The sequence below is a fragment of the Diabrotica undecimpunctata genome, chromosome 1 (genome assembly GCF_040954645.1).
Source record: "Diabrotica undecimpunctata isolate CICGRU chromosome 1, icDiaUnde3, whole genome shotgun sequence".
Lineage (NCBI taxonomy): Eukaryota > Metazoa > Arthropoda > Insecta > Coleoptera > Chrysomelidae > Diabrotica > Diabrotica undecimpunctata.
In genome coordinates, this window is record NC_092803.1 from 168653009 (window position 1) to 168666796 (window position 13788).

A 13788-nucleotide genomic window follows, 5' to 3' on the forward strand; every position below is an offset into this window, starting at 1 on the left:
ACGAACAGGAAATGGCATATGTTAAAAGATGCTCTTATACGCACATATGAGACAATACTAACACCTAAGCTGATCAAGAACAAAAATGAATGGATGACTGATGAGATTCTGGATCTCATGGAAGCAAGGAGATCTTATAAAACCAAAGACAAACCAAAGAAATAAGGAGAAAGATCAGAGATGCAAAGGAAAGATGGTATAGTGACAGATGCGAAGAGATTGAGCAGTTCGTAGAAAAACATGATAACTTATACCTTCATAAAAGAATTAGGGAAATAACAGGCACTAATATTGAGAAAAAATCAAACATACTGCTGGATAAAAACGGCAAAATAATTATAGACATCGGTGAAAGGCTTAAAAGATAGCAGGAATATATTCAAGAGCTATTTAAAGACGAACCGACTGAGATAGTACTAGAGCATGAAAAGTTCGACAACGGCCCAGACATAACGGAAGATGAGGTATTAGAGGCGATAAAGCGAACAAAGAACAACAAGGCAACAGGTCCTAACGAAATACCTGTAGACATAATACGGTTAATAGAAGAACAGCAAATTGGAATATTGGTCGACTTATTCAATACAATATACAGTACAGGAATCATTCCCAGAGATTGGCTGATGTCAACATTCATAACACTACCAAAAAAACCAAATGCAAATGAATGCCAAGACCACCGGATAATAAGTTTAATGACTCATACGCTCAAAATATTTTTAAAAATTATACACCGGAGAATACACAACAAACTTGAGCAGGACATAAGTGACACACAATTTAGATTTAGAAATGCACTGGGAACGAGGGAAGCCCTGTTCGCTGTGAATGTACTTGTGCAAAGGTGCATGGATATTAATCAGCCAGTATATATGTGTTTCTTGGATTACAACAAAGCCTTCGATAAGGTCAGACATAACCGCTTTATCAAATTACTTGAAAAGAAAAACTTAGATATGAGAGATATCAGGATTATTAGCGCTATCTATTATAATCAGATCGCTGTGGTAAAAGAAAACAACGTCTTTTCAAATGAAATACAGATTGAGAGGGGCGTCAGGTAGGGCTGTGTCCTGTCTCCTACTCTGTTCAATTTGTATTCAGAGGAAATAATCCAGGAAGCACTAGATATGGGAATAAAAGTAAATGGCCGACCAATCAATAATATACGGTTTAACGACGACACTATTTTATTAGCGGAATGTCTTGAGGATTTAAAACAAATGGTTGACAGAATGGTAGAAATCAGTGAAGAAAACGGACTGTCCCTAAACTCAAAAAGACATAATTTATGGTAATTACAAAAGCCCAAAACAGCGCCAAGAAAACATAACAATACATGGAGAAGAAATTAAAAAAGTTGAAAAATATAAATATCTGGGTACAATAATTAACGAAAATAATGAGTACATAGAAGAGATTAAGGCAAGAATAGGACAAGCAAGAAATTCTTTCAACAAACTGAAGAAAGTACTCTGCAGCAGGGACATTTCAATTTCTTTAAAGATAAGACTTCTGAGATGCTACGTGTTCTCCGTATTATTTTATGGGTTGGAGGCTTGGACATTAAAGAAAGATGTTTCGGACAGATTAGAAGCCTTCGAGTTATGGGCCTACAGAAGGATATTAAGAATAAGTTGGGTGGATAGAGTCATGAATGTGTTGAGAAGAATGGGAAAAGATAAAGAGGTTTTAAATACAATTAAAGTCAGAAAACTGCAATATCTGGGACATGTCATGAGGGCGAGCATTATAACTTGTTGCAATTAATAATGCATGGAAGAATACAGGATAGAAGGAGTCGCGGAAGAAGACGCATCTCCTGGTTAAACAATTTGAGAGCTTGGTTTAACTGCACTTCTGCTGACCTCTTTAGAGCAGCGGTATCAAAAGTGCGAATTGCCATGATGGTTGCCAACCTTCTTAGAGGAGATGGCACATGAAGAAGAATATCGATAACCTAGTTTTTTTTTAAACTTTAATCTACTAAGCAAACTAAGCAGCGTATTTTTGCGTATTAGTGCGTATTTTTCGGCATGAACCCAAGTTTTCAATGATTGCACAGTGGTCCGAGAATAAATGTATTTAACTTATTGACTTATATCAGAATAAGAATCCGCTTATTCTGGGATATGAAAGACCGTGATCATTTTCGAAATAACTTAAAAGATGATGCATGGCGCGAAATAGGTGAGAATGGACATGCCACCAGAAGATTGTAAGCCGAAAATAATAACTCTATCGTCATCGTTTAGGCGAGAAAAGAAAAAGGTCTCCATAGGGACCGGTAAAATAGGAAAGGGTGAGTTGAATAAAACAGAAATTCTGAAAGCATAAATTTTATTTCACCAAATTGTGTTCATTAAAAATGAATAAAATAACTATATTCATTTCTACACAAACAAATATGTTACTTCGCACAAGTTGGTTCGTCGCTTTCCATGGATCGCGATGAGTTCGCTATAAACATATTTTCAACGAACTATAAGCTGTTCGCGGACAGTTCACGAACAGTTCGGCTCGCATATGTGTACCCTTATTAACATCACTTATCAATTTTTACTTGAATAGACCAATTCATAATCATAAAACTTACTTATTCAATTTCGGACCTGTCAGACGATGTTTCTCCTTCACTGAAATCTGGATCAGAATCTGAACCTTGAAATGGCACAAACTTAATCGGCACAAGTACACTGACTTCAGTTAACAAGTTTTAAATACACTGAATAAAATTGATGTCACGTAACAGCTTGTTGGCGCTTTCAGTCAGCGACTTCTATGTGTTACAGTGTGAATTAGTAGAAGTATGCAATCTGTAATATCAGCACCTAACAAGTTATTCATGCAGACATCAGAAAATTTTAGATTTTGTCACTTAACATGTTTTACGACCGGGCGCTTCAGATGTCTATATAACTAAATAATTAAGTAGTCTACTCTTGATACCGGCGATTTGGCATTCAAATTGTACTTTAAAATGTTAATCTAGAACGTGGTTATAAAACGTATCGAAAAGTAAAAAAAAAGCGTAAAAAAAAGTTGATAACACCCGAGCTGCATATTACAGCCCAGACGCGCGATAATATTTTTTACTTGTGTTTTTGAGCCTTGAAAATCGTCATTTTTCGTTTTTTTTTTCAGAATTAAATTGTTTATAACTCGAAAACTATGAACTTTAGAAATAAATGGAATCAGACCTTTTTGTACAGAATGATCCAAAAAAATTGTCCAAAACGAAAAAGTTGATTTTTACTATTTGCTTAAAAAAATTGTTTAAATAATATTCTGGATTGTGTCATGAAAATGATTTTCCTAAAATATCTCATTGGAATATTTTTCCGGACACTACCGAGTTTTTCGCCTTGTCTATATCAGATTTTTACATTTTTGTTCTTTGGTCTATCTAAATAACTTTCGCTTCAAAAATGTGGACATTAAAAATGCAATAAAGTTCTAAATTAAAAAAAATGCTTTTAGTTTCACATTGTACTATGGTGGATATTTACTCTCGGAACGTGTAACTTTGTGGTGTTAATAGCTACACAAATGTACAGTCCAAGTTACAAAAGTTCCGCTATAGCATCCGCCTTCTACTGGGCGTTAGGCAAAAATGTATTTGCTTTGGGAATAGCTGTTACGATCTATGGTTTTACCAGGAAAGTGGGATGTAAGTAGAACAAATTTAATTTGTACTAACAAGCACATACTAACAATGCACATTTTTTTCATATATCATCATACTGGATGAATTAAAAAAAGTAAAATTCGTGTAACCTTCTGGCTAAGATCTACTGTTAGGGTTTTCAGGTTGCACATGCGCCCCTAAAATGATAACGACCACTTACATAGCCGTTACCGATGGATTTGCCTGCCCTCGGGGGGAGGTTGAACAATTAGTAAGCACACCGGTTAACGTAATATCTAAAATTTTCTATTGATGTCCGTTAGCGGCTGAACTAGTCGATTTGCCCGACCATCTTTCACGGTCCAACAACTCAATTAATTGTAATTCGGGCCTTTAGCCTGAAGCTTCGAACCCAACGTTGATTAACGATATCCTAAACATGACCAACGTCCTGTGGCGGTATGTGTGGTCGAAGGACCAAATGTTTGTCCTCAATCAAAGAATTTATAATGTTTTTCTTATTGACCAGAGAATAAATTTGGATGGAAGAGGTATGTGAAATGCTTTGTTTCTGGACAAAGGCGAGAGAAAATTAAAACATGGAATTAAAATATGAGTTAATATATTGAGTAATAACTGCTGACAGTGTTGCCCAATTTAAGAAATTAGTTTTCTAACAGTTGTATTTTTGTCATTATTTGCTATTTTTTGTTGCATTACCAAATGTATTCTGCAGTAAATATTTATACCGCTAGCTTTTATATGCAGTTATACTACACTTGGATCTCTTTGTCAAAAATGTCAAACACTTATATTATCTGTCAAGGAACAAAAATTGGATCAACGTTTCGTTTACCCTTCAGTATTTGCTGTTTATTAATTTCATTAATTTCTCTAGGCTTTACACAGCTCCGAAGTTGAATACTTAGAAGAATATGATAAAAACAAACCATTAGGCCATTTTTTTATTGTATAATTTTTTATTTATATAATTTTAATATTTTGTTAATATTTTTATTGTATTATTAGTTTATTATCGACCTTTTTCCCGGCCACTATGAGGTAGAGTCTGGAGACGGGTTAAGTGGTATCCGCATTAGGCCTAATTCACTGACAATTTTCAGGCGAGATAATATTGAACATAATTATTATATATTTAAAAAGTTGTTATTCAGCTATTATTTCTTCATTTTCTTTGATGGTCTAAACAGCACTTCAAGATCTAATTCTGTATTGAAGGTGAATGTTCGCGAAAGAATGGAAGTTAGAATTGTCACTACAGGTTTCACCAGAACAATTAAGGCACACTGCAGAGCATTTGAGGCATACTTTTCGGCAACCACACATATTTTCACAGTTTACTTTCCAAATTGTTCCATGCTTTTTCCAGTCCCAAATTTTAGGATTGCAGTGATTCTTGGTGATAAACTCTAACACTGTGGATACGAGCTGCATCTTGTGTTGGCGAAAGCGCTAATAAGTTAACTGTAATATTGGTTATGGAAGTTAAATAAGAAATTAAAAATTTTGTCAGTTCCGGGAAACGAATGGTGGCTCTCGAGCTTGTTAAGTCAGCAACATAGACACTGAGCTACGCGCTGAATGAATAGAAAACTACAGTTTGACTGTCAATGTTGAGTGAACATTTGACTCTATATATATATATGACTGTATATAAACAAAACGGCTTTTCAACATATACCATTGTAAACGCTCATAATTCTCAAGAAAGAATTAAGGATCCAACAGAAGATGAAAAACCGATTGAAAAAGCCATTCTACCATATGTAAAGGGTACAACAGACAAAATAGGGAGAGTGCTAAGAAAACACAAAATAGAAACTATATTTAATACCAACAGACAAATTAATTTCAACAATATTACCATCCGTCAAAACAAAAATATTATTAGAAAATCAAGAAGTATACGAGATTCCATGTGGGGACTGTGAAAAATCGTACATCGGACAGACCAACCGAAGAGTCAATGATAGACAAAAAGAACATCGAAATGCCATCGAAAGGAGGGAAAAACGTTGTCCCTTGCATATCATGTCTCAAACACAGGACATACAATAAACCTGAACCAAACTACGATGCTAGCTAACATTGAAATTAAAAGAAAACGCGAAATCAGAGAATCAATAGAAATAGAAAAAAAATCTAACAGTCTAAACTAAAGAGAGGATGCTCAAAGGTTTCCAACAACATGGAAAACGGTATTAAAGAAAAAGTCAAAAATACATCAGACCACAAGACCGACTAGTAGGACCCCGCCTACCTACACACGGACAGGATCAATCACAAGAAGCTTTGCCAAGGACTTTTCGAGAGAAGCGCCCCTCGATCAGCTATAAAAGTAAACGCATCGACCAGGAGTCACTTAACTTCAAGCACCAGCAAGAAAACGCTATTAACTGACTTGACAATGGCAAGTGCGACCTTGCCAAAACGTCGTCAAAATAATGGTTTTCATCAAAACCAAAATTATTCAACGCGGAGTCAAACCCGGAAAACCACAGAAAGCGTATGTAGCTCCCGCGGAAATTTCAAGTGTAACATAATTAATATCTACGAGGAGGAAATTCTACGAGATATCAGAAGACACGAAAAACTACGATCAAAGCAAAGAAGTTGTTATGCAACCTTACGTTTTTAGAACGCTGTCGTGACGAAAACATTATACCGACTTGTATGAAGCTTAGTTTCCACAAAAATAACTACGAAACCAAAAACATCTTAAGAAGGGCAAGTCTAGCGCTTATTAGAGAAGCGATCTATGATACCAGACATCACAGTCAGAGTCATTACAGTTGCATCTTAAGCTAAATAATACAATTCATCTGACACTGTGGAATTTTTTTGATAAACTTACAAACTTCCGAGCAGAAACAGACTCTGGCTACAACAGCGGCCAAAGAAGAACGAAAAACCACAAACAGAAACAAACAAGTTAGTTTATAACTTTTCAAATCTGACATTGGATGAAGCCATGAATAGTTGTCTTTCAAAACGTTTCAATTTTGCTGTTGTACCTGCACGAATTCCCGTAGAAAATATCATTACCGAGGTTGAGACTACTATTACTAATCTCCCAGCAGAAACAGCCGAGATTATACGCCAAGATATATTAAAAATATTAAGAATATGAAAACCATCAAAAAAGACGACGAAGAAAAAGACGCCTTACATAATTTAAAGAACAACAAAGAAATCATTGTGCTTCCATCTGAACAAGGCAATGCCAAGGTAGTAATGAATATTCAAGACTACGATACGACATATTAAAGAATCTCGTCGGACCCTACAACATATCTAGAAAAAGTAACAAAAGCCTAGATCAAAGCCTCATACATCAAGAAAGAACATCAGTTACATCTCATACCTAGAGAGAAGTCGTGAAGACGTCCAAAACTTTACGGCCTACCCAAGGTACACAAATCAGGATTACCATTGCGACCAATACATAGTTAGTTGTAGAAGATCTCCTCTACAACCACTGACAAAATTTCTGGCTGAACTGCTACAACCATATGCAGAAGAAACGGATTCTTACGTCAAGAATGCAAGCCACTTCATCGAACGTATAAAAGATGTGACTCTTGAGACGGGACATTTGTTAGTCAGCTTCGATGTGGTTTCACTTTTCACGAATGCTCCTATAGATAAATCATTATAAATTATAAACAGAAAGTATCCAATATCACAGGATACCCTCAATCTAACAAAGCACTGCTTATATAACACATTTCATCTATAAGAAGCAAAGATATGAACAAGTTGAAGAAGCACCGATGGGTTCACCACTGTCACCGATAATAGCAAGCAATAATAGCATCTGTTTATGCAAGAAATAGAACAGCGAACAATAGAAACAGCCGAACACAAACCCAAACTTTGGCTTTTATAACATAATAAAATTAATAAAAAAAATAAACTCATGTGGTCGTTTAATTTCAATTGAATTGGTACAGTTGCTGATCCTGTAAATTTTTGTAAGTAAAACAAAATGGAAAGGTGATCACGAAGTTTTTAACAAGAGAGGAAAAAACTATAGTTTTTATACTGCAGTAAATATTCTGGTAGTTTCTATTTTGTTCGTGTGTAGTTAGTGCATTGAAAATATTATTTTTTATCATGGAACGATGTCATTTAATTTTGGACGAGATGAATAGAGCTGTAGGCCTCCTTGAAGGTGGCATGCTTCAAACTAAAATAGCTGAGCGCATGGAAGTCTCCCAAAATGTTATAAGTCGATTGTGGCGGCTTTTTTGTGATGCTGGGAGTCCAGCCAAACGTCATCCAAGACGTGAGTGCGCTACAACTGCAACTCAAGACCGATTTTTAGTGTTAACCGCTAGAAGACAACCAACAATTTTGGTTAGCGACTTGCAGCGGGCATACATGGTAACCACATGCTGTGAGAAATGAAACCAATCTCCACAGTCGAAGGCTATTGAGATGTCCACTCTTTTCCAGAGGCAGTCATGCTGCAAAATTAGAGTGTTTTCAAGAATATCAAAACAGGGATACAAATTATTGGGCTACAGTTTTATTCTTCGACCAATCTTGATTTGAATTTTATCCAGTCGAGTAAGAATGTGAAGACGATCTGGAAATGTAGAACACTTAAGACATGTCCAGAAAGTTTACATATACAGAGGTCGTACAGTATTCATAACATTTTTCCAGACCGTTTTCTTGCAGCTCACTGATCAGCAGTACCTCGATACCTTTCTTCAACCTATCGTTCATTCGTTTGCTGGTGCTGTTGATCCCAAAGCAATCCCCCGACTCAAATCCCATCCAGCATGTATGGGACATGTTTTAACGAAGAATTACTCCATATATGGGTAATATATACACGCCATTTCGTTTCCGAGAGCGTCTGATAGAAGAATGGGCAAACGTACCTCAACAGGACGCCATACTTGGTATTAATTTAGTCTTTTTTTTATTACGACCATACTTTGTGATAATCTAAATTTTTTTAATTATACTTAAAGGCATTCTCGGTATTTTTGACATTTCAACAAATTTTGTTGTACCTATATTAAATATTACTAATCACTATAAATCGATTATTATTTATCCAAAAAAATTCAAGAAGATATTATGTCTTTCTAAAAATATCCCTAGACTTTTCCGATGTGTGTATTTGTACAAATATATTAACTTGCAACTCACTGTCGATAATTATTAAGTAAAACATCCAAGTAGGCAAACATTTAGTATCCATATATTTTCATATACTTAATAAATAAATAATTGTCATAGGCCTAAAAAGCCTATTGCGTACTGTTAAAAAAATATAACTAATTCATAGGAACGAGTTTATGGTGTATTGTTAGAATTCTGCAAAATTCATCAATTAAAACTTTATAGATAATATTAATAAATGTTTCAATACAAGATTCATAGATGGTGCGGTAATAAGTTCCAAGCAAAATTAAAACTGTTTACGTTAAGTACAGCGCAAAATAATTTATTTATTGTCCATTAGTGATTGGACCCTTTGGTCACATTGTCTGCCACTACGATAATAGTAGTACCCAACCCGTCAATCTGAACTTGAAATCATCTCGAATTTATTGAGATGACGTACTGTTTGAGGCGAGTACTGTTTATCCCAGTGTTAGTATTAGATAAACCGTACTGGGACGGAGTCCGCATTCCTTGGGTAGTAGGGGAAGAGTTAATTCGAAGTTGCTACCGAAACCGGTGTGTTGTATGTCTAGACAGGGATAACATGCCGAGAATCACTGGTTGGCTACTGCTGGAGTTGCAGATTTTGTGACCAAATGAAGTTTAATACAAATAAATTTCATTACTCCCGTATTTTTATGATTTTATTTCCGATTATGGAGGAGAAACATCAGATAGGGTTATGTTACGAAACTAAATTTACATATAGTATAGAAAAATGTTGAAGGTATAACAAAAACAAGTATTGTAATAAAAAATTAGAAATTCAGTATAGAATAAATAACAAATAATAATACAGTATTATATTATTATTTGTTATTTGATAAAACGTCTTCGTTTTAATCATATTAAAACAGCAATACATATTAAACACCTTTACAATTGAGTTTCACGCCCTGTACATTTAAATCTATTTTCAGGGTTTGCAAGATGGATTTGTGAATGGAAAGCTATTAGTGTAATGGGCAGATTAACTTATAGTACTTACATTGCACATTCGAGCGTAATAAGAGTACGAGGAGGTTTAATTAGATCACCTCTCTTTGTCAATGACTATTTGCTGGTAAGTTCTTTTATATATACATACCTATAGGATGAGTAAACTTTTCGTAAATTACTTAAGTTGCTGCCGTCCTACTGCAATAAATTTTCCAGCTTTGAAAGCTGTGACAAGTTCACTCAAATTATGAATATTATGAGAGACAGCTAAGAAACATTTAAAGTGAGTTCGAAAGACTCTTCTCTCGTTAAAAAAAAACTGAAAAAAATTCGAAAATTACAGAAAATTCGAAAATGGAAAGAAAAAAACCGTCGATATCAAGCCTACGCTCAGTGGTTAAGACGTATTGGTTTAGTGGGGCTCCTTTATCATGCAAGACAGCTTGCTTACATGAGTACTGGAAAATGATGATGGTTTAGAGAAGAGAACACAACTGGTGATTCCAAAGAGCAGAATAGCCGAAGTACTTCGTCAGTTATACTACATTCCACGAATATACGACTGTTTTAAATTCGTTTTAAGGTATCGATTTAACTGGTCCAATGTGCTGAATTGTACAATAGTAAATTCTCTCCATTTTTAAAGTACTGTTATGACAGATATAAACCTTAGATGTAAATATGAAGTGATGATATAAATATAGAGTTGATAGTTTATAAAACAGTAGTTGTAATTCAGATTTTGAAGTACATAATTACTATCAATAAGTTTAATATTGTATACAAGTTGGTTTTTAAATTAAGTGATTTAAACGAAGTAACTTACTTTTCATTAAGTCTTTGTATGCATAAAAGCACTTATTACCGCTAAGAATCCGTGCTTGTATTTCTTGACTGATGTTGTTGTTATCATTTATTATTTAGCCTAGGTAGGGAAAAGTGGAGGCATATTTGTAGGTATGGTTGTCTACTTTCAGATTCTCATGTTCATTCGATTTTGTGCACTCCATATATTTTGTTTTGCTTTCATTTATATATAGACCAAACGTAGCAGCTTCTCGTTTAGTTCTATAACTTTTTCGCTTAATACCCTTTTGTTGCGGCATATTATGGCAACATCATCCGCATTTGCGCGTATTTTCATAGATCTTGTATTAATACAGCCGTTTATATCCAGTTTTCTAACAACAGCTTCTAAAGTTAGATTAAAAAGTGTTGTTGATAAGGCCCTTGTCTAACTCCATTTTCAATATCAAAAGCCTGCATCATATCTCCATCTATTCTCACCATAGCTTTGGAACCCTCCAGAGTCATTCGTATAAGTTTAATTAACTTATGGTACGAAGTGTAACAATACTTACGTGATTAAATAGTGTAATTTATTTAGTCGAATATTCGATTAGTATTAAAAACACCAAACTTACTTATTCTCTTATTCTCTAATTTTCTTTCTTTTGGCGCATTTTACATATTGTCCCACGGATTTCAAATTTGCAACCTTCGGGAAGATCTATAGTCTTTGGTTGTCGGCGAGATTTATATTGTGCGACATTTTGTTCACTTTGTCCACTTTTTTTGCTTTTTGCAAAACCGACTTTAGTTTTGTTTCAGTAATACAGAGTGCATCACACACACACACACACGATTATGTACGGACTGAATTGGTCGCAAAGGGCCCCCGTTGGTTTTCTCAGCAGTAAAATAAGAAAGTACATTAAATATAAAGTTGTCTACATCTAAAACACGTCTCAGCATTTTTGGCTTCAATAAACAAATACACTACACTAAACTCTTTCTTAAAGGACACCTCTCTTCACCGGACATCTCTATACGGACGGTTTTTAAAACTAAAATCAGTCGGCAATATATGAAACTGTACGTAAATTAAAGCTGGTATGTTATACCCGTTACTTTCGGAACTTTTAAGAGTACAGCCACTCAAACAATCCACCCAAACAAATATTGAAAACTAACAAAGTGAAATATTAGATTCTTTTTCTGGTTTCTGAACCATCGTTCTGCCAATTTCTTTTCATTTATATTAAAAATAGTATATTTCTTTTTATTAGAGTTGTAGTACCTAATAAAGTAATAAAATAGTGTAATATCAAAGAAACCCGGCACGCCTCTTTGGTGTTTACACCGAAAACCAACCCAAATGTCTGATGAACACATTTGGCTTCTTAGACGTCATTGTATTTATTTGTAGGAGCTTTTGGGTAAAAATTTTTGTTATTTTTGGAATAAATTTCACAATAAATTGTGTGTCTATATGTTATGTCCAACATCTATTAACTGAAATAATTTTAGTTTATATGTCATACTAACAGTAGATCCTTTTTATTGGAACAATAATTAGACCAATTTACTTTCATACTTCTACTTGCACAGTAAAATATTCGTTGTCGCAATAATCCAAAACAGTCGTGTATTCGTGGAATAACCTATACACGACAGTCGATCAGGAGGACATTTCGGCGTAAAGAAAATCCCTTAGAGAATTCGGGAACGGTTTTATTGAATGCATAGTTTCTACGATGTAAAGGACTTCGAGTATCGGACCTTACCGAAAAAAAGGCTCCTATGAGACAATACAATGTTGGAAGTCTGAGCACCCTTGATTTAAACCAAGGTACAGGGTATTATTGTACAAAATATTTTTAACTATAAAATTTTATTATTTTTTAGTTGATGACAGCCTTGGGTGATATTACTCTCTCTTATTTAGTTGGCACAGTGGTTTGTTTAATGTTCGAGATGCCCATATCTGCTTTACAAAAATTAATACTGCCTAAATGAATAAAATGACGATTACTGACTTTATGGGAAACCTTTTTAAAATCGATGAATAATAAAAAAGTCAGTAAATAATAAAAGTTTTTGTCATATTTGGCATAAATAATTTATAAGATATTGTTTTTTTTTTAAATTACAAATAAAGTATTGAAATCAGTCGTTTTTTAAATAATTTCCTGGTCAGGTTATGAGTAAATATTTATTAGTCGCCAATAAAATACATTGTAAATACAGGGTAAAATATAAAAAAACTGTACATCTACTTCGTATAGAGACCTCTATAAGAAAAGTAAAATGTTCAATAAGTCTCATAATTGTTGTATGTTGAGTTGTACTAAGTTGTACCTACTACTGCTACCTAAATAACTAATTTATTGAAACTAAAAAAATTTAAAATGCCGATTTTAAGAAATTTATGAGAATGGGACATTTTATAAATCAAAATCTAATGCAATCAAAGTACACCTAAAAATAATTACCAGCAAAGTAAGCGTACTGTAATGTTATAAACGTCACATGTCTAATAATTTTGTTAAATAATTATTTTATTGTCAAACTTAATGTGAATTTTGGGATTCTCCCCGAAAAATATTAATTTTTGGCGGTTTTCTGAAGATAATTGTAATTGTGCTAACTAATTATTAATCTTCTTGAAATTTTGTATATTTAAATTGAGTATTGGTAAATAAATAAATTTTTATTTATCCAGTCAATGTGCAATTAAAGTGAGAAGTGAAGAGAAAATGTTTCCAACAGGGAACGGACCAGGATCAACTGATTTTTCAGTACCCTTCAGTGCAGTTTCCAACTGTAATGCAGAACGAGCCTACATCTAATACATCCTTATTACCAAGTAAGTCAAATAAATACTCAAGATCCACCCGTGTGCTCAAATCAACCAACAGTCAACCAAAAGATACCTTTTGATAATTATGAGCAACAATATCAGGTACAGCCAGTAGTTGCCCAGCAAATCAACTTTTCACATTCTACATCAAACTCTCAAGCTAACTTAAACTTAAAAAACAATCCAGAAACACAGAATGAATATGATTCGATGTCAGATGAAGAACATGAAGACTCTCAAAATAATAAACACTCATGGCAAACAATAAGATCAAAAAGAAAAAGGCTTAAACGTCAAGATTCAAGAGAACAACAAGCTCCAATTACACTCTCAAATAGGTTTCAGCCACTTCCAAAGTGGCGGGAAAACTCCG

The 13788-nt window shown here is 34.2% G+C and overlaps 1 protein-coding gene across 1 annotated transcript in view; it reads left to right on the forward strand.

Moving 5' to 3' along the window:
• LOC140436326 (nose resistant to fluoxetine protein 6-like) overlaps nt 1–12571 on the forward strand; it is a 50735-nt gene extending 38164 nt beyond the window's left edge. The window contains exons 10-12 of the mRNA XM_072525045.1: nt 3481–3670; nt 9754–9896; nt 12461–12571. Of these exons, the coding sequence (XP_072381146.1) occupies nt 3481–3670; nt 9754–9896; nt 12461–12571 (444 nt within the window). The remainder of the gene's footprint in view (nt 1–3480; nt 3671–9753; nt 9897–12460) is intronic.
• The last annotated feature ends 1217 nt before the right edge of the window (nt 12572–13788 follow it).